At 33.9% G+C, this 26796-nt stretch overlaps 2 protein-coding genes across 2 annotated transcripts in view; both read left to right on the top strand.

Moving 5' to 3' along the window:
• The window catches only part of fwd (phosphatidylinositol 4-kinase beta fwd), a 173243-nt gene that overhangs the window by 18364 nt on the left and 128083 nt on the right, over positions 1 to 26796 (top strand). The window lies entirely within an intron of this gene.
• On the top strand, positions 657 to 1314 carry LOC142232968 (uncharacterized). The gene is made up of 2 exons (XM_075303702.1): positions 657 to 987; positions 1069 to 1314. The coding sequence occupies exons 1-2, from the start codon at positions 775 to 777 to the stop codon at positions 1225 to 1227; spliced, it is 372 nt and encodes a 123-aa protein (XP_075159817.1). The 5' UTR covers positions 657 to 774; the 3' UTR covers positions 1228 to 1314.

The raw sequence follows: 26796 nt of genomic DNA, 5'->3' as shown, positions 1-26796 counted from the left end.
ACAATGTGTTTTCCTTGACCAAAAGTCCATAAACTTTTCAATTATGATGTATTGTCCTTTTATGGTAGTTAGGCGAAAGTGAGGGAGCCGATGAATAATAAGCAAAAGGCATTGCAGCATTTGAAAAATGTTTTAAAATGTTTTTAAAGAACTTGCTTCTAAAATGAATTCTTAGGGAAATTCTATGCAGCTTTGGCACGAAACCAATATCAAATCTTTAGTATAAAGAAAAAATCTTTGGGAGAAGGCAAGCTTTTTGTCAATGTAGGTCTGCAAATTACAAATGCCGACCACATTAAAAAAAAAAAATGAAAAGTGAGAAATCATTGAAGTACATACTAACGTGGTATAGATGTTCAACCCACTTCATTTTTTGATTTTTTTTTAAATTTTAAAATTGTACTATGGTTATTATTTGTACCATATTTGATATTCCACCAACATTTCAAAAGTGTAGCATGCTTAATCTTTTGAATTTCATTGTCCCTCCTCTCAGTTTTCGCATTTTTTTTTTGTTTTGCCAAAACGTGATTTTCATTTCATTTGAAAATATCTCGCAAGCAAATTAGAAAAACAACTTAACTAGATAATCATCATCGAACGAAAGAAAACAAAAACACACGCATATTTTCATTATAGGATGTCATGAGATATTAATAATTTTATATTCATTTAAGAAAAATTATTTGAAAAAGTGACTTTTGTTGTCTGTAAATTTTCTAATGATAAATTTCCTAACAAATTTGAATATACAAAAAGTATCTTTAGTCCAAAATGCCAAAAGACTATGACGGGTCCAGTCTCATTCAAAATTTCGGAAAGATTTTCAAGAAAAATCCCCGTGAAGTGACACGAAATCCTTATTTGAATTTCTTACGCGATTTCAAATGGAATCATCAGCATTATAACTTGCAAGAAATTTGCCATTATGGCTCCATGGCTTGGAGAAAACTGAAACGGTCAGAGAAGAAGAAGTTTTTACAAAAGGTACGTGGCCCATATTTATGATTCCAATCAATCACTTATTTTTCTCCCCCCCCCCCCCCCCCTTCCCCCCCTTTTCCCCAGAATGTTTTAAAAGGATACATTTTCAATGGGCTACCATCCCGTATATCTCCTGTTAGACTGCCGACTAGAAATCTTCCTGTTCATATGCCACCAAAAAGAAGCATTTCCACATTGAGAAGACAAAGAAATCATGATGATGAAAATGAAAACGATATCTGAATGGGGTTTTTTATGTGGGAAATTTAAAACAAATTCTTGGATTTTATTGAATTTAATAAAAGAAAATGTCTTGATATCTTCTGAGAATTTGTGCATTTTCCCTTCCTTGGAAATGTGTTGATGGGCTTTTTTTTAGGCTTAGTCCACATAATGAAATGCAAAGGGAAGGAAGCCGATGGTTAATTAACATGGCATGGCATTAAAGTAACAATGCGGCGGGCGATTAGGTGCTTGGATTGTATTGTCTTAACTTGCATGAATGTGCAAATGTCGAAATGTGAAATAATTCCAAGCACCAAATTTAGCTTTTGCTGATGTGACGTTGATGTTCCGGTTGGTTTCTTGAGGCAACATAGTCGTCGTCATGGCGGTTTTTGCCAGTATAAGCAGGAAAGTCTAGCGGCATGTAAATTTACAATTTTGTTTAAGTTGGCATTTTTTGCCTGGCTTTTTGTTTCTCCCTGGCCACAAAATTCAAACTCAAGGAAAACGCAAATTCAAAATAATTTTCCTCAAATTGAACCATATCCGTTTCATCTTTGTAATGTGGCTAATATAGCATTACTGTGGACTATTATGCTGTTTTGTGTTTTGTGCAGAAGGTTTGAACAAGATGGAGAATAATAAAACAGGTATACAAATTACTTTATTATGCACAACAAAAAATCTCCAAAAGTTTTGAGATAAATCCCAATTCTTTTCCCCTGGTCCAGGCATATAATGCAATAGGGTCGTTTCGATAAATGAGGGTAGTATGCGAATTATACGAACTCAATCATTCTATCATTTACCAATTCACTCATATTAAAGTGAGTGTCTCTTTGCATCAGTGGATGAGGCTAAGTACTTATCGAATCACCTTCGTATCATAACAATGAAACAATTTGTGATGTCATACATAATCATGTTTATTGCGAGCACTTTTTTTTGGGAAGATAGATTAAATCCTCCAAAAATTAAATGATTGCAAACATACGATATGGTTATAATTTATAACTATTTGAAATTTTAGTTGCTATTCCAATGGACAGTATTTCAAGACTCTCGTACGGAATGAAATCCATTCTTCTAGCTATCTGCCGAATGTTTTACGGCAATTCATGGAAAATCATTGTGAATCATGTAATGCCCTGATGAATTGCCACGATTTTTCCTCTTAATCTCCAACTCAACATGATGCAAATTGTAAATGCAATTAAAAAATATATTTATTTTGTTCAGTAATAAAAAATGTAAAACTGCATAATATCAACACAGATTTTTTTTATTCCCATTCATGTGAAAAATAACAAAAAACAGAAAAACGGACGGAAATTGTAATATATCATTTAATAGTAAGCAAAATATGGGTGGGGGTGCATTCTCCATTTTTTTATATTAAAAAAAAGCAAAAAACAGAAAACGGTCATTGTTCTGGGGGTAGAAATTATGGTTCTCCTCATATCAACAGTAGTTCATGTAAATGTAAAATAATAGGGGACTGAAGTGTGAGATGTGGGACAATCACACTTCATTTTATAGCATGAAAATGAATAAATATGTAAAAATAACCTGATGAGTATTCCGGGTGGATGGAGAGAACTACGAAAAAAAAAAAACGCACACAAACTCTGAACTTTGTTCTACAAAAGCTCTACAGATGAATGAATCCACAGCAAGCACAAAAAAAAACAGAATTGATGCAGATTACAAGTAAATACAATAACAACAACAAAGAAATAGAATAAACAGAAAAAAACATAAACTCTTGGAAGAATTATTTTCATATTTAAATACGAAATTATCATAATTATGTGTTTTTCATTTCTATATATAGCCCGACTATGGGGAAGGGGTGGGTGGGTGAGATTGTAGTTTTATTTGTGAATAGTTTTGCAATTCATTCCTTTGTTTACAGTGGATAACCTCTTATCTGTCAGTGACTAAGAAAGTCTCTCTCCCTCTCTCTCATTACACATGCAAATATTTATAATAATCTCAACATTATAGGAGAACAATTTAATGGAGTAACGACCGAAGTCTCTCATATTTTGATCAGTACTCAATCTTCTGTTTTATCGACTCCGTAACTCATAACAAAACATTGAAAAAACGACACTAAAAATTCATACGGTCAAGAAATGTGTTAACCCTCTAATGCCCAAGCCCGCCTTTAGGCGGTCTTCATTTAATAAGGAAGCTTTTGGTAAAACACACATTAAGACAGCAAAAATGGGTAAAATAAAAAGAAAATTTAGTTAAAACTGTGCAAGAGGCTATGCAGCATATACTGAATTTTACCGTATAAATGTGTCTTGTTTAGTTTTCTTGCTTTCGTGTCGTTAACATTGAAAATTTAATCAGCTGGCAAAAAAATTGGGGCATTAGAGGGTTAAGACCTAGGAACTCACATAATTTTTTTACTAATGATTTTCGTATTGATTCAGAGTCAACCAAGCGGTCAATGAAGTAAGGATACATTTATGACCTAATTCTCTTTTTAAATTTGAGTTTTGCGTAATTCATTCTAGGAAAAACAAATTTAATACATTCTTCTTTTCTGCTTGTTTCCTCATGTGCTATCAAAATTCTTTTTTAAAACTATATCAGAGAAATGCGACTTCTATGATACACAAAGTCCGCATTCGTATTTCAAATCTCTGGACTCAACACAATACATTTTTCAGTGTACACAGAAAGAAGAATTTTCTTTTCTGCGGAACGAAATTTTAGACAAGCAAAGTTTTCTTTTGACGCTAAAAATTTTTCTTTTAAAACAAATAAAAAATATCGGAGGCAATCGTTGAATCGCTTATCACAAATTCGGGCTTATTTTCTCTAGAAGAATATACATTATAAGAAAGGGGAATTTCGTTTGTCTAAAATTTCGTTCCAGAGGAAAGTATTTTTTCTTTGGGTGTATGTTCTGGACTCTCTCTGTTCATGTCCATGAAAATAATGTTAATATTACTTCCCTACAGAATTTAGCTCTGTTAATAAAAGCTGATCTTTAAAAGAGCATTCTTAAGTACATAACAGAAGAGAAAGTCAAGTTAAGTAAATGGGAAATTAAAATACAATAATGCAAAACCTATAGAGGGGGCCCAAATACTAGGGGTCGATAAGCTGAACTTAATTTTATATGTGATTCTAGTAGATTCATTGCCAGAATTCGTGATACTGTAAAGTTTGGTATATTGGGTATATTGCCCGATACTGCTATGTTTGGTGGGAAAGCGATGTTAACATACTGAACATACCTTTGTTAACATTAATAGAGCTCCTTTAACGGAGGAAAACTCAAGTTAAATAAAGTGCAATTTAAAATACAAAAAGCACATATCCCAAAAGTTTGTTCAACAAAACCTCTCAAACTGGGACACTCTGAAAATTGGACACCTCTCAAAATCTGGACAATTTTCGCAATACGTTATCACATTAAAAATAACCTCTCATAAGTGGATATCTCTCAAATATGGACAGCATTTAGCGACCATGAGTGTCCACTTCTGAGAAGTTTATATGGAATATATCGTCCCTCTCTGTTAAAGCATTGTTAATGTAAACATAGTTATGTCCAGTAGGAAGGCGATGTTAACGTTTCTCAGACATTAGTCAAATGGGTTCAATGTCTGCAATGTTTCACAGCCACCGCAGTTCTGTTTGTTCGACTTTATGCATGCTTGGATTTCGTTTTTTTTTGTGTTCTACAAAACGGAACTGACGAAGAAGTCTTCTGAATATATCGGTTACAATTTTATTTTTCTTATTTCACATAAAAATTTACATAAATTCCTCAATTAAGCTCATTCCCCATATTTTTTTTTTTAAGGTAAATCCAATTTGTGCCTTTTTCTTTATTGCCTTGACAAAATTTTTGTTTTATTTGAAAATATCCATAGATATTACTCTTCAAAATGCTTTCGTTGCGTTTTACGGTTATTTCTTTAGGTTATTGCTGTTGTTTGGTACATTGTTTCCTTTTTCTGGAGGTTGTGGGGGGGAGGGGGGTCATTTTACGTGCCAAAGCATAAAATTTTAGTGTCAAACATTTTAGCAAGAAGGTGTGAACATCTGTTATGCTATGGCATCGCTGATTTAAGTATATGTGTGTCCAGATTTTCATCTTTTTTTACATCTTGAATGTTTTTGTTTGTTTTTTTTTTTTAAGAAATCAAGCATAACGTTACAATTCTTTTTTTTTAAATTGTTGTTACGCGTCTAGACTTTTTGCTTATTTTCAGTAACTCATTCCATTTCTCAGTGGGTTACAAGAACGCATTGTAAAAGACATTTCCGCTGCTTTCTTTTGTTTTGTTTTTTTTTTAATACTGTTTTTGATTCATTGCTTGATGAAAGGCTTAAACTACAAATATTTATGATGTATTTAAAAAAAAAATACATGTATGTCACGATGTAAATAATCTTGGGACTTCCTAAAATAGGACAAATTTGGAACAACAATACAGACAAATAAAATTTTTGTGCTGCAAAGGCAAAAACTTTAATTTTTATTTTAATACAAATATAATTTATTTATATTTTCCATAGTAAAAGTGCATTAACAAAGTGTCCGTGTATGATGTATGATGAAAAAATAAGTCCAACGAATTATACAGTCGAAATTCCCTATAAAGAATCTTGACGGAACCAGAAAATTACTTCATTATACCGAAATTATATCAGAATACAAGAAAATGGAAAGGAAAACCAGTGTTTTTGAAATTTGTTCATTATAGAGAGAGAGTTTCATTGTATAGAAGTTGACTGTATAAAAAATTCGTAGCCCTAAGTATTGAGTAGCCAGCACAGTTTGCGATAAAACAGATGTGCTAAAGATTTCTTTTGATTAATTTTTAGTTGTTGTTGTAAAAAAAATAATTATTAATTTTACTTCTCTATTTTCAGGTTAGTAAATCAACTCTGTTGCCATGTTTTGTGGGTAAGACTTGAATATTTTATAAAATATTTTTTCTTTTGCGTATGTTTTTTTTAATGATGAAAATATCGTATAGAGATTTCACTCAACTTTGCTCAAATGCCATACTTTTATTTTAATTACATAAATATTTAACAATCAACATTTAACCATTGAACACAAGGAGAGGAGATTTTGTAATGTTTACGTGTTTTTATTTTTTTTTTATTTTTTTTTGTATTTTAACTCCCTCTACTGCATCATCATTATCATGATGTTCATCAGCAGCAGTCATTAGATGAGTGCAGTATGGCCGTTGATCTCTTGTTTGTTGGCGTTTTGTTTAATGTAAATTCCATGTTTCAGTAAAATTTTATTGAAAAATAAAAAGCCATTAAAAAGTGAAGGGTTTCGACAAAGTTGTACTTGAGCCAAACATCATCTGGCTCTAATACATCTCAAAGAAAAAAAAACTGATTGCTAAATAGTATTGGAAATGCAAGTTCAAACTATGTAAATACAGGGTAGTTGAAGCGAAGTCTTACAAATTAAAACGGTCATATTAGATTGGCGTGGAAATATTTTTGTGAAAAACATTTTGATGTAGAGAGAGAGAGTTCGGAAAAAGTGGTTTATTTATTTCTGGAATGCTTTCGAACAGGGGAATCAATTGCATTTACAGTTATCTTCGCCAAAAAGAAAGCTATTCAAATTGTTCCAACTAAAAAATGATTTCTGAGATGCTTTCGAATATGACAACTACACTCAAAAAAAGTTTACTTGGATCCAAAGATATTGACCTTCCCTTAACGATTTTGGCATTGATTCCGAGTCAAAGATGCGTCTTCTTTAAAATAAAGAAATTTTTAGCCACCTAACTGGCTTTAAATCTAGGACCAACAAAAAATCTCATTTATCAATTTTTCATTACCTTAGGTTAGGTTAGGTTAAAGTGGCAGCCCGATTAAGATTCAGGCTCACTTAGACTATTCAGTCCATTGTGATACCACATTAACTAAAAGTACCTATTACATATGGGCACTTCTAGTTTTTAACCGCTGAACCTTCTTGATTATTTTTCTTTGTAGAACCAACCAGATTGTTCCAAAAACATTAGCAGACTGCTTAAGTTAACGTTTTCCAGATCCGCCAGTAATCTGAAGTTATATGCTCCTAAAAGTTGCTTGCGCTTTACACAAAATGCAGGACACTCACACAAGAGGTGTTTAATTGATTCTTTTTCCTCCGCATCATGACAGCTCATACAATAGTCATTATACTTCGCGCCAATAGTTTTTGCAAAATCGCCTATCAGGCAGCGACCCGTTATAGCAGATATCAGGAGTGATATCTGACGTCTCGAGAACATTAGCATATCTAGTGTGCGGTTTAAGTTGAAATGGGGCCATATTTGCTTGGTGTCGTTACAACCCTTGCAATTCTCCCATCGAACATTTGCCATCCTAACAGCCTTCTCACGCAGCATGAGCTTGCAGGTAGCTAGGGGCATACCAACAAATTCCAGTTCCCCTGGAATATGTAAGGTAGTCCCTAGCCTTGCCAACTCATCCGCTTCGCAGTTCCCCGGTATGTTCCTATGGCCAGGCACCCATATTAGGTGAATATTGTACTGCTCAGCCATCTCATTGAGAGATTTGCGGCAGTCGATGGCCGTTTTCGAGTTGAGGAACACAGAGTCCAAGGATTTTATTGCAGGTTGACTGTCTGAGTATATATTAATGCCAATATTTGTTGGAACATTACTTCTCAGCCAATTCGCCACCTCTCTTATTGCTAATATTTCAGCCTGAAAAACACTACAGTGATTAGGTAATCTTTTCGCTATTCGAATTTCCAGATCTTTAGAATATACTCCGAACCCCACTTGTCCATTCAATTTGGAGCCATCAGTATAGAAATCTATATATCTTTTATTCCCCGGGGTCTGTGTACACCACGCCTCACTGTTGGGAATTAGAGTTTCAAACTTTTTGAAAAGTGGTTTTGCCAGGGTATAATCCACTACGTTAGGCACATCTGGCATTATTTTGAGGACCGAACTATGACCGTACATTTTTTCCGACCACAGCGATAGCTCGCGCAACCGCACAGCCGTTGTTGCAGCTGACTGTTTGGCCAAAATGTCTAAAGGCAATAGATGTAGCATGACATTAAGGGAGTCTGTTCCTGTCTTACTAAATGCGCCTGAGATACATAAGCTCGCCATACGCTGAACTTTATCTAAACAAGTCGGTTTCTGAAGTGCCGGCCACCAGACTACAACACCATATAGCATTATAGGTCTAACTACTGCAGTGTATAGCCAATGCACAATTTTTGGTTTTAGTCCCCACTTTTTCCCTATTGCCTTTTTGCACGAGTACAAAGCTACCGTGGCTTTTCTCGCCCTCTCTTCAATATTAAGCCTAAAATTCAGCTTCCTGTCCAAAATAACGCCAAGGTATTTTGCACACTCACCAAAGGGAATTTCAGTACCCCCTAAGGAAATGGGCCTAACCGTGGGAGTTTTACGATCTTTGCAGTACATGACTAGTTCTGTCTTTGCTGGATTTACACCAAGACCATTATCTTTCGCCCATTTCTCAGTCATCCGGAGAGCTCTCTGTATAATATCTCTGATTGTGGATGGGAATTTTCCCCTGACTGCTAGCGCCACATCATCTGCGTATGCCACCACTTTTATCCTTTCTTTTTCTAGGGAAACCAGAAGGTTGTATATAGCAACATTCCAAAGAAGAGGTGATAGAACTCCTCCTTGGGGAGTGCCTCTGTTCACATACCTTTGTATGTTTGCTTGCCCTAGTGTGGCTGAAATACGTCTCTTTATTAGAAGTTCGTCTAACAGCCTAAGTATACCTGGATCAACATTCAGAGTTGTCAGTCCATTTAATATCGAGCTCGGATGGACATTATTGAACGCCCCTTCGATGTCTAGAAACGCCACGATTGTGTATTCTTTGACAGATAGTGAGCTTTCAATAAAGCTGACTTGTTCATGCAATGCGGTCTCAGTAGACCTGCCCTTCGAGTATGCATGCTGTCGTTTCGAGAGCAAACTTGAATCCACGCTAGTTCTAAGATACATGTCTATCATCCTCTCCAGGGTCTTAAGTAGGAATGAGGATAAGCTGATTGGTCGGAAATCCTTCGCACTCGAGTGAGAGGCTTTTCCTGCTTTAGGTATGAAGACGACTTTTGTTTCCCTCCACTTTTCTGGAATATATGCTAAGTTTACACATCGTTTATATATCACCGTCAACCATTTTATTCTAGATTCCGACACAATTTCCTCGATAGGAAATGATCGCTGAGCCTCTGTTACACCGCCGGAACATGGTTCAACCGTCTGATTTCCAGGGAAGTGTGTGTCCAAAAGTACCTCCAACGTCTCCTCACTGGACGTTGTCCAATTTCCCTCCGATGTTTTAATGAAACCTGGAGCGGTGTTAGTGGATGCTAGTACCTTCCGTAGTCTGGAAGCCTCTGACGTATTCTCAATACTGCTACAGTAATCATCCCAAGAGTTTTGTTGAGACCTTCTCAGTTCTCGTTTATATTCTCTCAGATTCATCTTGTAAGTGTCCCAATCCTCCGGAGCTCTTGTGGACTTTGCTTTGTTAAAGAGCTTCCTGCAGGATTTCCTCATATTACTTAACTCCGTAGTCCACCATGGCGGCCGATTTTTTCCCCTTGGCTTTCCTCTAGGGCAAGCAGCTTTCAGTGAAATGTTGAAGGCCTTAGTAATCCGCTCCACTGCGTGTTCGATATCTTGCACAGTGCTCATATTTGTCTCCGGCATTTCCGGCATCATCGAATTGAACGATTCCCTATACCTATTCCAATCAGCTTTCCTAACATTTGGCGGAAATATGGTCTTTGAAGTACGAACAGCCAATCTGAAACTGATGTAGCGATGATCTGAGAAGCTATGTTCCCTCAAAACTTGCCACTCAGATATCTTATCATTCAGTTCCGGAGAGGTCAACGTGACGTCCAAAACCTCTTGTCTGTTCCTGGTGACGAAGGTTGGTGCATCTCCCTTATTGCAAACTACCAGGTTAGTACGCAAAATAAACTCTATTAGCGACTCTCCCCTTGCATTAGTATCACTACTTCCCCAAATACTATGATGTGCATTTGCATCGCATCCCATAATGAGTTTTGTCTTTGTTTTTAGTGACTCCTCAACTAAGGTCTTAACGGCGCAGGGTGGCATATCCCTATCATGTCCCATGTAGACCGAAGATACCCAATATTTGCATGTGGATATCTCTAGACTGGCTACGACAGTGTCTGCATTGCTCAATGAAGGAAGCAGAAACAAGTTTAGTTCGTTTTTAGCAATTATACATGCTCGATTTATATCGTTACCGGTATTATGCAAAAGTTTGAAACCCGGAGTGCTTAATTCACAGATCTTGTTCTTATATATGTATGGTTCTTGAATAAGAACTATATCTATGTCTCCTTTCATCAGGAGAACTTTTAAGGCAGCACAAGCGGCCTTACAATGGTGAAGATTTATCTGGAGGAACCGTAGAACCATCCAAATTTTCAACCACCGTCACATCAGCCGCTTCAATTGAGTCATCAAGGGCTTCCTCTTCACAGATCTCGGTGACTCTCGCAACAATCCGCGGTTCAGTTTTGGTGAGGCTTGAGCCTGTAGAAACTTCCCGCATATGATTTTCGCCATAGTCTGCAGGTTTTATGTCTCCTTCGGCTTCGCTAGGAGATTTTTCCACTGCTGACTCTACCGGAGGCTTGTCCGTTTCGGAATCCTTTGGCTGATCGCTTTTGTATACCTTCATATGGATATCATGAAAGCCATAACTTACGCGTCCTTGGGTCTGGGCTAGATGTGGCAGCGACTCTATGTTTAATATAAACACCGCATGTCGTCTTGGTCCATCCACCTCATCCAAACGACCAACCTTCCAATCGGCGGTTGGAAGATCTGGGTTACATTCTTTTAGTCTCTCTAGTATTGACTCAGGATCAGGAGGGTTTGCCGGTATCCATGCATGTGCTCTAGGTTTAGCCGGTATGTCTTTTTTATCGACTAACTCCAAAGCGGCTCCTTCCCAAACTTCACCAATTAGCATCAATGAAGCTTTAAAGCAATCCATAGACCTCTGGTCTGCAAAAGCTATTAACTTATATCGTCCTTGATACCATCCAGCATCTTGCCGTCGAGGACTTGGTCCGGGAAACTTTTTTCGCACCTCTGAGTAGACACCAGACATCGCGTTCTCAATTTCCCCCCATTTTTGCCTTGGAATCATACCGTCCAATGCTCCTTTATTAATAATAGCCATCACAAGGCTGTCTTTTGCAACTGAGGCAAACGATCTTTGATCCCGTTTAGAGGATGGCAGCTCATCCGGTGATCGTTCCCTTTTTCCAGCTTCAAGAATTCCTTGAGCCCAATTTAAGGAATCGCTTTGCTTAGCCGACAACGTGCTTGGGTCGACTGATCCTAATTTCTTTAGGATAAACAAAGCATTTCTTCGTTCCTTGAATCTCTTTCGAGAGGGATTGCCTCCTTTTGATGTCGTCACCTTAGAAAAGGTTCGACTTGCCAAAGTGTCACCGCCAGTCGACCCGTCTACAGGTCGACTAATTGGGCCTGACTCTTGGTCGATGCCCAAATTTATAACTTCAGTCGTTACCCGTCCACTGGGCCCTGAAGTTAGCAACCCAGTGGATGACTTTGAATTTCGCTGCATGGTGGTTTATTATTTCCACCACACGTGAAATTCGTAATAAGTACTTATTACGATGAAATACTCCGCTATTAAAAAACACGTCCGTTCAGTTCGACGGTTGAAGACCATATCATTACCTTCTTAATAAGGTACTCGCTTATAAACAAATGCCAGTTTAAAAATCAAAATTATAAAATTATATAATTATAAAAATCTTTAAACCAAAGACGCTAAATCCTTAAAATAAGTCTTAGCCTATATTTGAAGCGTTTTTATCTGAAATCTAAAGTTTCAATATTTCAGTTAATTTAAGGACAAGTTATTTAAATCGAAAATGTATTTCTTTACTTTAAGGAAAATTAGGCTTAGTTGGAAGACATACGACTTTAACGGAGGAGCGCAAATTCACAAAATTTGTGTCCTAAATTTAATGAAAAAAAATTTTAAAGCAAAAATTATAAACTTTAATTTAATTAAGTTGTCATTATTTTATAGAAATTTGTCCTTAATATTTCGCATCCTAAAATTTAAGTTGCATAATCTTTAATATCACGTAAATATTTTTTTCAGTGTACTTGCATTTCTAGTACTATTCAAGACCTTTGGTTTCGTACCAATAAAATTTTACTCATGTTAGTACACAGTCATATCAGTCACATCATTCATAATATGAAAGTGTTCCTAATGGTATGAACGATTGCTTTATTTCCTAGAAAACATGAATTCATACATACTATTTATGAAACTGTTGCGGGGGCTCAATTTTAATGACTAATAACAAAATGCCATAATTCCTAATTTCGATAATGTTCTTAACATTATGGCAAATATTAGTTGTAGCTTAGATTAATTATGGCAAAAACAATGATCATTATGATCCGTCACTCCATATTCGTTTTTGTGGAAACCTACTTCAGTGATTCTAAAATATTTACAATCAATTAGAGCATATACAGCATTAGTTGCCGTTTGTTTTTTTTTCAAACTGCTGCAATAGAACATTACTATGTCGCCCATATATTTCAGTTTGCAAATATGCATGAAGGCGTCTATTTTGACAGTTGATGGATTCAAAAGTAGATCATTTCAATGGGAATGTGAAAAAAAAAAAACAACAAAGTGTTGGTAAAATTTAGAAAAGGGAGTTTTTTTAACCTGATATAAGAAATATTCTTTTGTATATACACTGAAAGAAGTGTTGGCTTTTCGGAGAAATGAAATTTTTGGAAAAACGAAGTTTTCATTTGACACTAAACAATTTTCTTTGAAGCCAAATAAAACCGATTAGAGACCATTGTTGCAATGGTTGTCATAATTTCGGCTTTATTATCTCTTAAAGAAAATACTTTATAACGAAGGCGAATTTCGTTTGTCTAAAATTTCTTTCCGGAAGATATCAATAAAGGCTGATTGTTTGTTCAAATTATTTTCATACGAGCTTAGTGGACGACATTAACCTTAAAGAGTTGATGTTATTAAATTATGGACAAGAAAATGCCAGATACCAATCTACACAAGCCTGGCTATACATGTTTCATCGCTGGCTAGTTCGAATTTTCGTAGCCTTCAGAATAGGCTACGAAAATTCGAATTGTTATTCCCAAATACTCGAATTATTATTCCCAAATTGACCATTTTTCTACCACCACTGTCTTCACGTTAATAATAAGAAGAGGAAACCTGACGAATTAAGTCACAGCTAACAATCTCAATGGGTGGCCATATCCTTAGCTTAAACCAATTTTAAAATTAATGCATTTAAATTGTATATCATTATATTTATATAATTTAACTATAAATATTTAAATATAAGATATTTAATATATTAAGTACGATGTATTAAATTAAATCAAACTACATCAATATAAATGAAATTATATAATTGCGATTCAATTAATTCGTTAATTGAATTAAAACCCCCTTATTTGTTGTTTTTTTTTTACTATTTTTAATTATTTTATTATGCGAAGCAACATCATATTGCCCCCTTGCAGTTGTGAGATAAGAAAGTTATTATTTCCTATTTTGTTGTCTACCTAACGGCTTAAAGCTCATTTCGTTCATTTGAGTGTCTGTGTGTGTATTTTTTTTTTTTGTATCCGAAAATTAGAGATTGGAAAATGACACCAAAGAGATATCTATGAACCCATTAACAATGATACCGAAAAAATGCCACAGATACAAAAACAAAAACAAGCACAAATTTCCTCTCTACAAAAAATAGCTTCTCATAAAGTGACCTCATGAGGGCGATTTCACTTAATCACCACACATAAAACAAGAGCTCTCAACAATGGAATAAGCTTCAGTGGCTGCTGCATCTGAAGTTTGAGTTGTGCTGTGGCTGTAGCAGCTTCACAAGTCACAAATCAAAAATATTTAATGTCTTGGAACGCCACTGGAAGATGTATCGCTTTCCGGTGATGCTCTATCTAACATAGCTTCATATGCCTGATAACTGCTGCATGGTTGGTGGATGGGTGATTTCGAACAAATGATTTTACTGTTCAGCTGCTGCACAAATATTCTGGGCCCCCTTACAGCCCTCTACACCCTACACTCTCCCCATTATCTCCCCAAAGAGCCCACTCTATTCATTTAATTATCTCAATTCTGCTGCTGTGTATTTCTATTTCTCACATTCTTCATATTTTCAAGTCATTCACGAGCATCGAACATGAACAGCGACAAGACAAACAAACTTCACAGACAAAAAAAAAAAACGAACATCTGTGTGGATGCTTGCCAGTTTTCATGGGGGGATCTCCAAATTCATTTTTTCTTTGGTTGTAGTTTTAAACAATTAACCCGGAATGTTTGAGTGTTTTGGTGGGAGGGTGAGGAGTGAGAAGGGCAGGGTAAAATATTTCTGTCAATTAAATGTATGTATGAGCAGTGTTGTATGCATTTCTTAATGCATTCCATTGGTTTTTTTTTTGGTTTATTAAAAAAAGTAAAACTTACAAAAGATTTATCTGTCTTTGAAATGGGAGCCCTGCCGTGAAAGGTCTCCAAGATGACTGACAGTCCTGAAATTCTTTTATTTTCCCTTTCCATCTTTGTAATTGTTTTACTTTACACAATTCCATGTTGTTGTTTAAAAGCCTCGGGGTTATTATGCTTCTTCATCTATTTTTTTTTATAGTCATTAAATTGTTTTGAGCTTAATTTTATTGTTTATTGGACTGTGAATGCATGCTGCCCGTGGCTCATTTTGTTGTGATCTCCAAATGTTGTGTAAATTTATTTATTAATTAAATTATGACATTTATTGGTGGTTAGAAGCATTGTTATAGTAACAAACCTTGTTGTTGTGATCTCTCTCTTACACAACCCAGCAAAAAAGGCGTCGCCAAAAAAGTAATGAAAATGTTCTTTTTGGATCCGGAAGTGGCGCAGAAGCGATGAATTTAACAAGGAATTGTCATTGGACGGAAGTCATCCATTTGAACAGCCGTTGTACTGAATTTGCATCACTTCTGAAGATGTGATCCGAATTCAATGTTTTGGATGTAAATTAAAAAATTCTGTGATATTTTGTCAAATAAATAATTTTTATAATTTTTTATAATTTTTAATGGATTTTAATGCTTGCCGGAAACGTTTGACCTCAAATATTTTCAAAAATTCACAATCGAATTACTTAAGTTGCGGTAACGCTTGCCGACGGCAAGGTATCTTAAAACCTCCTAACACCGTCTTCTAAATTGTATGTAAGTCCATATATATTAAATCAAAAAAGATCGATCAAATACGTATATAATTCAGTTTGACAAAATTTTCTATAGACATAAAATTTTGACGAAATTTTCTATAGAAATAAAATTTTAACAAAATTTAAAAAAAAATTATAGAAATAAAATTTTGACAAAATTTTCTTTAGAAATACAATTTTGACAAAATTTTCTACAGAAATAAAATTTAAACAAAATTTTATATAGAAATAAAATTTGAACAAAACTTTTTATAGAAATAAAATTTTGACAAAATATTCTACACCCTCAAAAAAAATCGCTTCTTTAACATATGTTCCAAACATATTTTGCAGGAAGCACATATATTATTGCATACTGCCGAAACATTAATATGTTTGTTTTATGTGAACATATTATATGTTTGGAAGCATTTTGAGCCAAAAATATTATATGCTTGGAAGAATTTTTCCCAAACACGATTGTGCTCATTCCCTAACATACTCGTAATTTTCACTTCCACGATTTTTTTTTAGTTATTGGCACCTTTCTCTGTAATACAAATAATGTTGAAGAAATTATTCACTTTTATAAATTTTTTAAATTTTACCTTTCGCCTGCACGGAGAATCGAACCGAGGACCATACAGTTTGTAAGCCAACACACTATCCACTGGGCTACGTAGCTGTTATAGTCACCAGTAGATAATTATCGTTTTAAGTTATATTTATATAGCATAGTTTGCAGCGCCCACGAGCCTATGCAAACATAACATTATTTAACAGAAACATACATTTGTTTGCCACGTGGAGCAGTGGTTAGCATGTCTGCCTTGCATGCAAAGGGTCGTGGGTTCAATCCCTGCTCCGACCGAACATTTTTTTTTTTGTTTTTTTTTTTTTTTTTTTTTTAATTTACACATTTATATTTATACTATATTATTTTTTTTTAAATGAAACTTCGAAATGTGCGTTATTAAAGATTTATAGTCAGTAACAGTGCTTGATATAAACGAAATTGACTGATTTTTGGATAAAATATTATTTTTTATTGCAAAAATAACAATCTTGTAATAAAAAACTGTTTTTGTACAAAACTTTAAAATTTGGAAGGAATTCAAAAACTAACAAAAGAAGAACGTGGAGTCGAGTATAAACATACATACATAATTTTATAATATAAACATAAATTTATTTAGGAGTGAACAGTTTTTTACTAGCATTTAACACCATCGCTCTAAAATTCCTTTCATTTTTCTTTAATAATTCATTTTAAAGAAAATAAACTTTTTAAATTGTTTTAGCTGTAAAACTCGAACTTAATGCCCGCTTTTATATTTGATGGTGTCCGTCAACTCCTCGTGGACTACTTTTTAATAAAGAGGAACTAAAGTTTGTTTTTTTACATTTTACTGTGTAATTTTTCACTATTTCCTCCTTATTTCATTTTACTGTCCCAACTCTAAAAAGAGTATAGTGCCCTTTCGTTATTTTTATGAAGACCCCTGATTTCTTTTAACGAACCAAGAAAAAAATTGTGCCCATAATGCCAAAATGATAAACAAAACACATGTCCACACATACATAAAATGCTGCTCTCAAGGCGAAAACATAAGCTGTTTGTTTTTCAAATGTCTATTCTCTTGGTTCAGAATGTATATTCTCTTTATTCAAATTAAATAATATTTAGACTTAAACATATCAAATTTTTGGCCTTATCATAAAACAGTTTTCCGAAACAACATACAAGCGGTTTCACAGAAATTGTTCTCTTTTGACTCTTTTGCTGTGTTATATTGATATCTTTCGTCAACTCTCCCGGTTTCCATCTCTATTTCTCTCTATACTCTCTCTGTCGCTTTGAATAAAATATCACAACATATGTATGTTTAGTCGAAATTTGTAAATTTATATATGTTTGTATTCACACATATGATTTTTATGAAACATTCATGCCCCAAACATAATATATTCTAACATATTAACATAGATGTCCCAAACATTTAGTGTTAGTTCAGGAACATTACATGTTCGCACTTAAATATATTGTGGTTTAAAATCGTGCCCGAAACACATTTTGTTTATATCGGAACATATGAAAAACATATTTTTCTAACAGTGTATAGAAATAAAATTTTGACAAAATTTTCTATAGAAATAAAATTTTGAAAAAATTTTCTATAGAAATAAAATTTTGATAGATTTAATTTTGATAAATTTAAACAATATTTTATATATAAATAAAATTTGAACAACATTTTTTATAGAAATAAAATGTTGACAAAATATTCTATAGAAATACAATTTTGACAAAATTTTCTATAGAAATAAAATTGTGAAAAAATTTTCTATAGAAATAAAATTTTGATAGATTATTTTTGGCTCGAGTGGCAACCATGATTATGAACCGATATGGACCAATTTTTGTGTGATTGTAGATCGGCTATATATAACTATAGACCGATATGGACCAATTTGGGTATGGTTGTTAGCGGCCATATACTAACACCACGTTCCAAATTTGAACCCGATCGGATGAATTTTGCTCCTTCAAGAGACTCCGAAGGTCAAATCTGGGGATCGGTTTATATGGGGGCTATATATAATTATTATGTGGACCAATTTTTGCATGGTTGTTAGAAACCATATACCAACACCATGTACCAAATTTCAGCCGGATCGGATGAAATTTGCTTCTCTTTGAGGCTCCGCAAGCCAAATCTGGGGATCGGTTTATATGGGGGCTATATATAATTATGGACCGGTGTGGACCAATTTTTGCATGGTTGTTAGAGACCATATACCAACACCATGTACCAAATTTCAGCAAGATCGGATGAAATTTGCTTCTCCTTGAGGCTTCGCAAGCCAAATCTGGGGATCGGTTTATATGGGGGCTATATATAATTATAGACCGATGTGAACCAATTTTTTGCATGGTTGTTAGAGAACGTATACCAACACCATGTACCAAATTTCAGCCGGATCGGATGAAATGTGCCTCTGTTAGAGGCTCCACAAGCCAAATCTGAGGGTCCCTTTATATGGGGGCTATACGTAAAAGTGGACCGATATGGCCTATTTGCAATACCATCCGACCTACATCAATAACAACTACTGGTGCCAAGTTTCAAGTCGATAGCTTGTTTCGTTCGGAAGTTAGGGTGATTTCAACAGACGGACGGACGGACGGACATGCTTAGATCGACTCAGAATTTCACCACGACCCAGAATATATATACTTTATGGGGTCTTAGAGCAATATTTCGATGTGTTACAAACGGAATGACAAAGTTAATATACCCCCATCCTATGGTGGAGGGTATAAAAAGTTAAAATTGCCCATTAAAAGTATGAAAAAAAAAACCAAGTTATAAAAAATTGAATTAAAAGAACTTCCTGGGTAGTTAAAATAAAGAACATCATTGGGAGTGCATCTTCTGGAAGTGCTTTTAAAGTTATGCCTTTGGAAGAACTTCTAAATTTTTTTGCTGGGAATGAAAGTGTCAATTAATATTATTAAATGTTTATACAGTCGAACTTCTCCTTAATCTTCTTCGGATAAGAAAATTTATTAATTATATTGAAACTATACAGTATTATAGATTGGGATACAATTTTGAATCCAGGTAAAATGGGTGCAGTTTGCAGCAGGCGAAAAAAGCTGATTAAGCCACGTATTAAAAAAAGCGAATAGACTTCCATGTTTTGTTCTTATGTTCATTTTTTATATTAATGTTATAAGTTCTTCCAGTCAACATTAATTTATATACTTCATCCATTGGGTGACACTTTATTGATTTGAAAGATTGTGCTGCAATAAATTATAAACCGTAAAAGATTACAGATTTCGTGCCTGTTATGATATTTCTGATTGGGAAAAAATGATTAATACCGGACTTACAAGGTTTTATCTTCGTATCTACTTAGATATGATTACACAAACCAATGATTACCACATGGATATCTCGTGATTCTAAAAATTTAATTGAATCAATATTGCTTGCTTTCATTATATATTGGAAAATTCCTTAGAATGTTTTCAGTTTAATGTCAGAATATTGACCTTGTCAAATTTGGAATGAGAGATTAGATTAAATAAGTTATCTAAAAAGGGAATAGGGGTTCCCAATTCACAAAGAAACAATGATGATGTTTGTAATTTATATAGAGTAATAGGTTTAAAGATTTCTCGTATTTCTATTTTCATGGATGTTTTATTTCGTTACTATGAAAATTCATGTCTTATACAAGTAATAATACCCAAAATTTATTCACTTTGGCATCCCTATTTTCAATTAAGCAACTTTATGGCTTTCAATTGAATTAACATTAACATGCATTATGTTTTCACACTGAATTCTTTTCCAATTAAATATTCTTCATGAGTATTCTCAAGCGAACAGTTAAATATATGGCACCGTTTTGTTTTTTATGTTGTTTCCGGAGGCCTGAGTTGCATACAAAATACCAAGCCAAAACAAACAGAGAACACTCGAATGGAGAACAAAATAACACAAGTATCTCATGTCTTACTCGAAGAACCTTCTCTCTTACATCTCACCACTCACACATTATTTGTAGGGCACACTCGCCGTGACTCAAGGTATTTTGTTGTCATAAAATGCATCATTTATTATTGTTGTTATTGTCCCAGTTGTGTTGGTGTCAGTGTTGCCTTGCCTTGGACATTGTAATTATTTGTGTTGTTAATTTGATTATCACTGTGGCTGCGGTGTAGAATCCAATCCAATGGCTAGAAGATTGATGTATAGACTGTCGGATGTCAACCATAATATTCTTAATCTTATGCCATTTTTGTCTAATTTAATGCTTCCTATTGTGTGATTTCTAGGGAATATGTCTGTGTTGCATTAATTTGCAAAGTATTTTTTCCCCATCCAGATTAATGATGGAGCTTCAATTACTTAGGTTTTTTTTTGTATTCTTCTCACGATTTTGTGTTTTCGTTTATAACTAACAAAAAAACAAATAATTTTCATTTAATTGTCTAATTAAAATTGTATGATGTTGGTGTCCAACCTTGTATGTAACGCAACTATCAGATCCCCCACAATACGTCACCATCAGCTTCAGGTGATTGTTTTTTTGTTTTTCCAATGATAGAGAGTCATGGGTAAAGACGTTCACGATGGTGATGAAAGCTTCTGATGGGGTAGATGATAAATATGATTAAATTAATTCATTTTTAGTAGACATTTTCTCTTTCTTATCTCTTGATGATGATGATGATGTCGTCGGGAGCACATTAATAGCAACAACACTCGCCACTACAATTTTAATCATAGCAACCGAATGGTGATCCCAAAAATGTGCGAAACAGTCGACTAAAATATCGAAAATAGGCAAGATGGCAAAAGGAAATGAAATTGTCGCTATATGCAAAGAACACTCTAGCGACCGGTTCGCTAGATTTATGTTTATGTTAATGTTTTTGTACTCAACTACGATATTACTTGAGCCAATTAATTTTTAATTGAAATATCTTCAATCGCAGAAATGGTAGAAGCAATCACACACGTCAATTAAAAAATTAATTGATCTAATTAAAAAACTTATTTGATACAATTAATTTTCTTTTGATAGATTTTAATTTTGATTAAAAAAGTTTTTGAATCAATCAAATTTTTATTGATTTTTTAATCCAATTAAAAATTTCATTGAATAAATATTGGTGATGTATTATTTTCTGTGTTAGATAACGAATTTTATCTTATCAATCTATGCAAATGCAATTTCTCTGGTTTTATGGTAATTAACCATAATATTCCATTCATAATCCTCACATCCCAATGTGCCGTCTTAAAAATAATGAAATTCTTTATGTCATCATTCCGTTTTATTACATTCATATTGCTGTTGTTGTGTTTTTTTTTTTTTTTGCTTTTATGGCCTGCCTTCTATTTGTTCGCTGGAGAATTAGCCTTATTTTCTGTTGAAATTCTTTTTGATTTTATTTGTTTTTTTTTTGTGTTGACAATGACACAACCGCCTTACGATGATGACAATGAATGCGGTTTAATTATTTTTATGTGTTCCAAAATAAAAGTTCAAGTTCATACAAAAAAGCAAAAAACAAAAAAGTGTCCACAATCGTACATGAACCTCCTCCATACCTCAATGCGATGAAATTTCAATGTCACATTGTAGCATGAATACCTCGCCGTCGTCGTGTGTAACCAAAATTGTTTAAAATGAATTTTGTAACTATTACAAAGTCGCCTCCTCTATGAACTTGAAATATGACCCCGATAAGAACCACCCTCTCCATTCAATGAATTTTTGAAAATGAATTCGATTAAATGATTAAGCCTACCACAATGACCTGGATATCATTTGGGATTGATTACAACGATAGCAGGGTGATGAAACGGAAACTGTCACAGCACGCACCTTGGTCTTAGATCATTGGCCCTAACTAGGGTGTTGTGCCAATTGGCAGCACAGCTGACAATGGAGGTGATGTCTATGACGTATGTGTAAAGTCGTTGAACCCGAGAACCAATTACGTTGGCACTCATAGGGCTTGTTTTTGCTCTATGGACAGAATGCTTTTTAAATATTCAAATTTTCTTGATGATTGAAAGCATTATTAAATTGCTTAAAAATGTATAAAAATAAACCAAAATGATAAGAAAAGTTTTTCCAACTAAAATTTGAATTAGTAGAGGAAGCCTAGCATTAGCAGAACTGATGCAAATTAAATACCATCGATGTCTAAAAGAATGACTTTCTGACCCGATTTTGCACAAAAAGAATTTTGTTTTTGGATTTTGTGGCTACATTTTTTTGCGGGATAATTAATTCAATAGTTCATTAATAGTTAGTAAGTCATTACATAATACAATCGGGTATACTTGGAAGTAATGACGACCTACCTAATATATGTATTCATTCACCAGGCTTTTATAAGTTCTAGATTTTATGAAAATTGTCAGCGAAGTTCGGTGAATAGTGACAGTAACTTAAGTGGTGATTTACCGAAATATCGAGAGTTAAATTGTAAGCCTGGACAAATATATTATGCGAGAAATTAACAATACAGTTGCTATTGATGCTGCAAGCATACGGCAGTGCAGGAGGTATGCCACTAGTTTTTCGGTAAAAGAATTAGAGAAAGACGACGACGAAATCTATAAATAAAATTTTAGTTAGTGTTTGCAACTGAGCTATCAATAAATTCTGCAAGAAATGATTACCTCCTACAAGAAAGACATTGCCCAAGATATTACCTATCATATGTCTTAACCCTTGGACTACCCATGCCCACAACAAAGGACATTCGCAAACGACACCAAACTCTAACTCTACACTTAGTTTCGATTTATTTCTCGATGTTATTTTAAAGTACGAGCCTGTAATCTAAATATGCTATAAATATTTTCCCACCAATATGGTGGGCACTGAAATGCATTTTTATAAACTTTAACAATCGACGAAAAATACGCCAGCTTGACAAAAGTGTCCTACCATACGTCTCTAGAAAAATGGATATGCATAAAACCCGAGTTCAAGAAGCAAGTTTGTTCTGAAATTAACTCCATAGATTTTTAACAAATTTTTATCTACCCGTTATTACGAGTTAAAAAAGAAAAATTTAAGGTTTTAACTTAGGGTCTAATTCGGTGTTCAAAGGGTTAAAATTCGTTTATATTTTTTTCAGTATTAATAATAGCTGTGTTCACATCAATTGCCATTAATATTTAATATTTCGCCACAAAACAAACAATGAAAATAAATTTTTATATTTATTTAATGATTCTAATTAACAAGCAAAAAACAGAAATAAGTAAAAATGTTCGTAGTGCACGTTTCGATACAATTGAGCCATAAATAATAAGAAATTGTGAAAGAAGAGAGAGAAAAAGTGATAACTTAAACTGGAAATGCCAGTATGTACTGGCAACCATATCGTCATGACAAATTGCTGTTATTTAAATAATAATAATAAAAATAATGAATCTAATTAACAACTGCCATTATTGATTGTGTATTTTTGGTCTATCCAAACATACATTGAGTACTAATAATAATATTTTTAATAACATTGGGGTGATTATTTAAAAAACGTGCTGGAGTTTTTTTAATATATTTTTTTACAATTACAATTTTAGCAATCAAAAATGTAAAATATATTAATTGATCTTATCATTACATTTGAGTTTCCCGGGAAATCAAATTTAAACCTTAATTTACAGTAATTTTCTCATTATGATTACCTTTCATTTTTATTTTATTTGATTCTTTTCTATTTAATAAGTCTATTGATTACGTTATACATTTTGATATGATATGTGATATATTGTGTGTGTGTTTTTGCACTGAACAAAATAATCCTTGATTTAAAGCTTTTTTGAACTCAAAAGGGAACGTGTGTACTATAATTTGAATTTTTTAATTCAAATCCGTATCACGATATATTTGAAAAAGATAATCCGCAAGTGTATAAATTAGAGGTCTGCACAATTCCATTTGTAAATGAAGAGTACACGTGTACTTGCTACATGTGTACATGTGTACATCTATTTGATAGAGTCGCAAAACTACTGGTACACATTTTGATGAACAACAAAAGCCACGGGTAACTTCTTGTTGCTACTCTGATGTCTTCACTACCAACAAACACATATTCCTCTTTCTCTCTCATTGAAGTGTACTCAGAGTGATCACGTCGAGTATGTTGCGAGAACAAAACTTCATAGAGTACTCCATGTACCACGTGCAGTTTCAGAAATACAAAAAAAAAAACAGTTACTCTCCATAATATATGTTTTCGGTTTGTTATAAAGAACGGCAAACGTTAAGGTAAGTGTGTGACATACATAAATATATGAAATATGTGACATACATACATATCTATGATTAATAATAATGGAAAGTTTTGCTTCGCACGTAACTGAGAAATACTTGTGGTACCACGTAAAGTGAAGAGAATCCATGTTGTACTTTTTCTCAAGTACTTACATTTTTATTGTTCCTTTTTTTCGGAACACATATTTTTTTGGATAAGTACTTGGTGGTATTTGACAAGCAAGTGTTCTCTTCACTTCATTACTTGCGCTCTGAGAGAAAGACAGTGTATGTACTATATTCGACAGCGAAGTATCGAATATAGTACATAGTATAAATGGACATACTATATCTTCTAATTTTAAGCTTTAACACGCAGAGAAGAGATAAGAGCTGCTCAAACATGTTTCAAAAGCAAAATGTTATTTTTGTCCGGCATGTCTTTCGCAAAAATGTTGTTTTCTCGCCAAACATGTACATGGTTGCTGAATTAAGGTACATAATTTCCGAGAAAATAATATGGTTGCTACAAAAATGTTACACGTTTGCCGTCCAAAAATAATATTTTGCTCTTGAAATATTTTTGAGGTGATCATATTCCTTCTCTGGGTGGAAAGCCTTGACTTAAAGTCGAATACATTAATTGAAAAAGAAAATCATTTATTAATAGAATTCTTCTTATTTGCCATAATCGATATAAACTTCATCAATTATACCAAAAAACTAGGATAAGTTTTTTGAAAACAAATCAACATTTAATTGTTTTTTTTTGTTCAGTGTAGAATTCAATTTTGTATCGTTTATTGACTTTTTGCGTGTGCTAGATTTTTGTTTTGTTATTGTTTTTGTTTTCTTTCTTTGTTTTTTTTTTTTTTGAAAGTATGATAGACTATTTTTAAAGTGACCATTTACTTTTATTTAGCATTGGCGTCTCGTTAGCTTTTTTTTCGCTGCCAAACATTAGATAATCGAAGGTTATCGGGTTCCGATTTAATGACAACATAGAAAAAAACAAAACCAAAAACAAATTGCGGAGGCTAAAAATGAAATGAAAACCACTGAACTCAGCTGGTGAATAGAATTTTTAATTAAATTGTATTTTTGGTAGTTGTAACACAATAACCACCACCCGGTACCATGGTGTGGCTTACATCGCCAAATCATGTCACGTGCATGTCTTTGGGATGATGGAGAAGATTGATTGTTCTTCTTTTGTGAATGGAAGTGAACTTTTAAGGTCATCATCAATCCGAGTTAGGCGGGGGTAGGAGGCAACAAACCTGAATCTATCAAACATTGTTCCTGTGACTGTTTCCTCAGAATTTTCGCACGAATTCTTATGAAATTAATGTGTCAGTGGTTAAACTGATGAAAAACCATTTCAATTTAATATGCGACCGGAATATGTTTTCAATTTTAATTGAATAGCAAACATTTGGAAAATATTGTCAATAATGTTGCTTGTTGGGGTGTGCTCGACAATTTATACATGTTTTTGGCAATTATATAAACCATATGTAATATTATTTTGATATTCTCAAAATCTAGAGCAAACCAGTAAGGAAAGTCTAAAGTCGGGCGGGGCCGACTATATTATACCCTGCACCACTTTGTAGATCTAAATTTTCGATACCATATCACATCCGTCAAATGTGTTGGGGGCTATGTATAAAGGTTTTAAATATCACTCGATCTGGACAGAATTTGATGACTTTTACAAAATCTATAGACTCAAAATTTAAGTCGGCTAATGGACTAGGGTGGAACACAATGTTAGTAAAAAATAAATATGGGAAACGTTTAAATCTGAAGCAATTTTAAGGAATCTTCGAAAAAGTTTATTTATGATTTATCGCTCGATATATATGTATTAGCAGTTTAGGAAAATTAGAGTCATTTTTACAACTTTTCGACTAAGCAGTGGCGATTTTACAAGGAAAATGTTGGTATTTTGACCATTTTTGTCGAAATCAGAAAAACATATATATGGGAGCTATATCTAAATCTGAACCGATTTGAACCAAATTTGGCACGCATAGCTACAATGCTAATTCTACTCCCTGTGCAAAATTTCAACTAAATCGGAGTTAAAAATTGGCCTCTGTGGTCATATGAGTGTAAATCGGGCGAAAGCTTTATATGGGAGATATATCCAAATCTGAACCGATTTCAAGCAAATTTGGCACGCATAGTTACAACGCTAATTCTACTCCCTATGCAAAATTTCAACTAAATCGGAGCAAAAAATTGGCCTCTGTGGGCAAATGAGTGTAAATCGGGCGAAAGCTATATATGGGAGCTATATCTAAATCTGAACCGATTTTGCTGATATTTTGCAAGTTTTTCGAGACTCATAAAATATTCGGATGTACGGAATTTGAGGAAGATCGGTTGATATACACTCCAATTATGACCAGATCGGTGAAAAATATATATGGCAG

The sequence above is a fragment of the Haematobia irritans genome, chromosome 4 (genome assembly GCF_050003625.1).
Source record: "Haematobia irritans isolate KBUSLIRL chromosome 4, ASM5000362v1, whole genome shotgun sequence".
NCBI lineage: Eukaryota > Metazoa > Arthropoda > Insecta > Diptera > Muscidae > Haematobia > Haematobia irritans.
The sequence above is the reverse complement of the archived record's forward strand: the minus strand, read 5'-3'. Positions and strand labels throughout refer to the sequence as shown.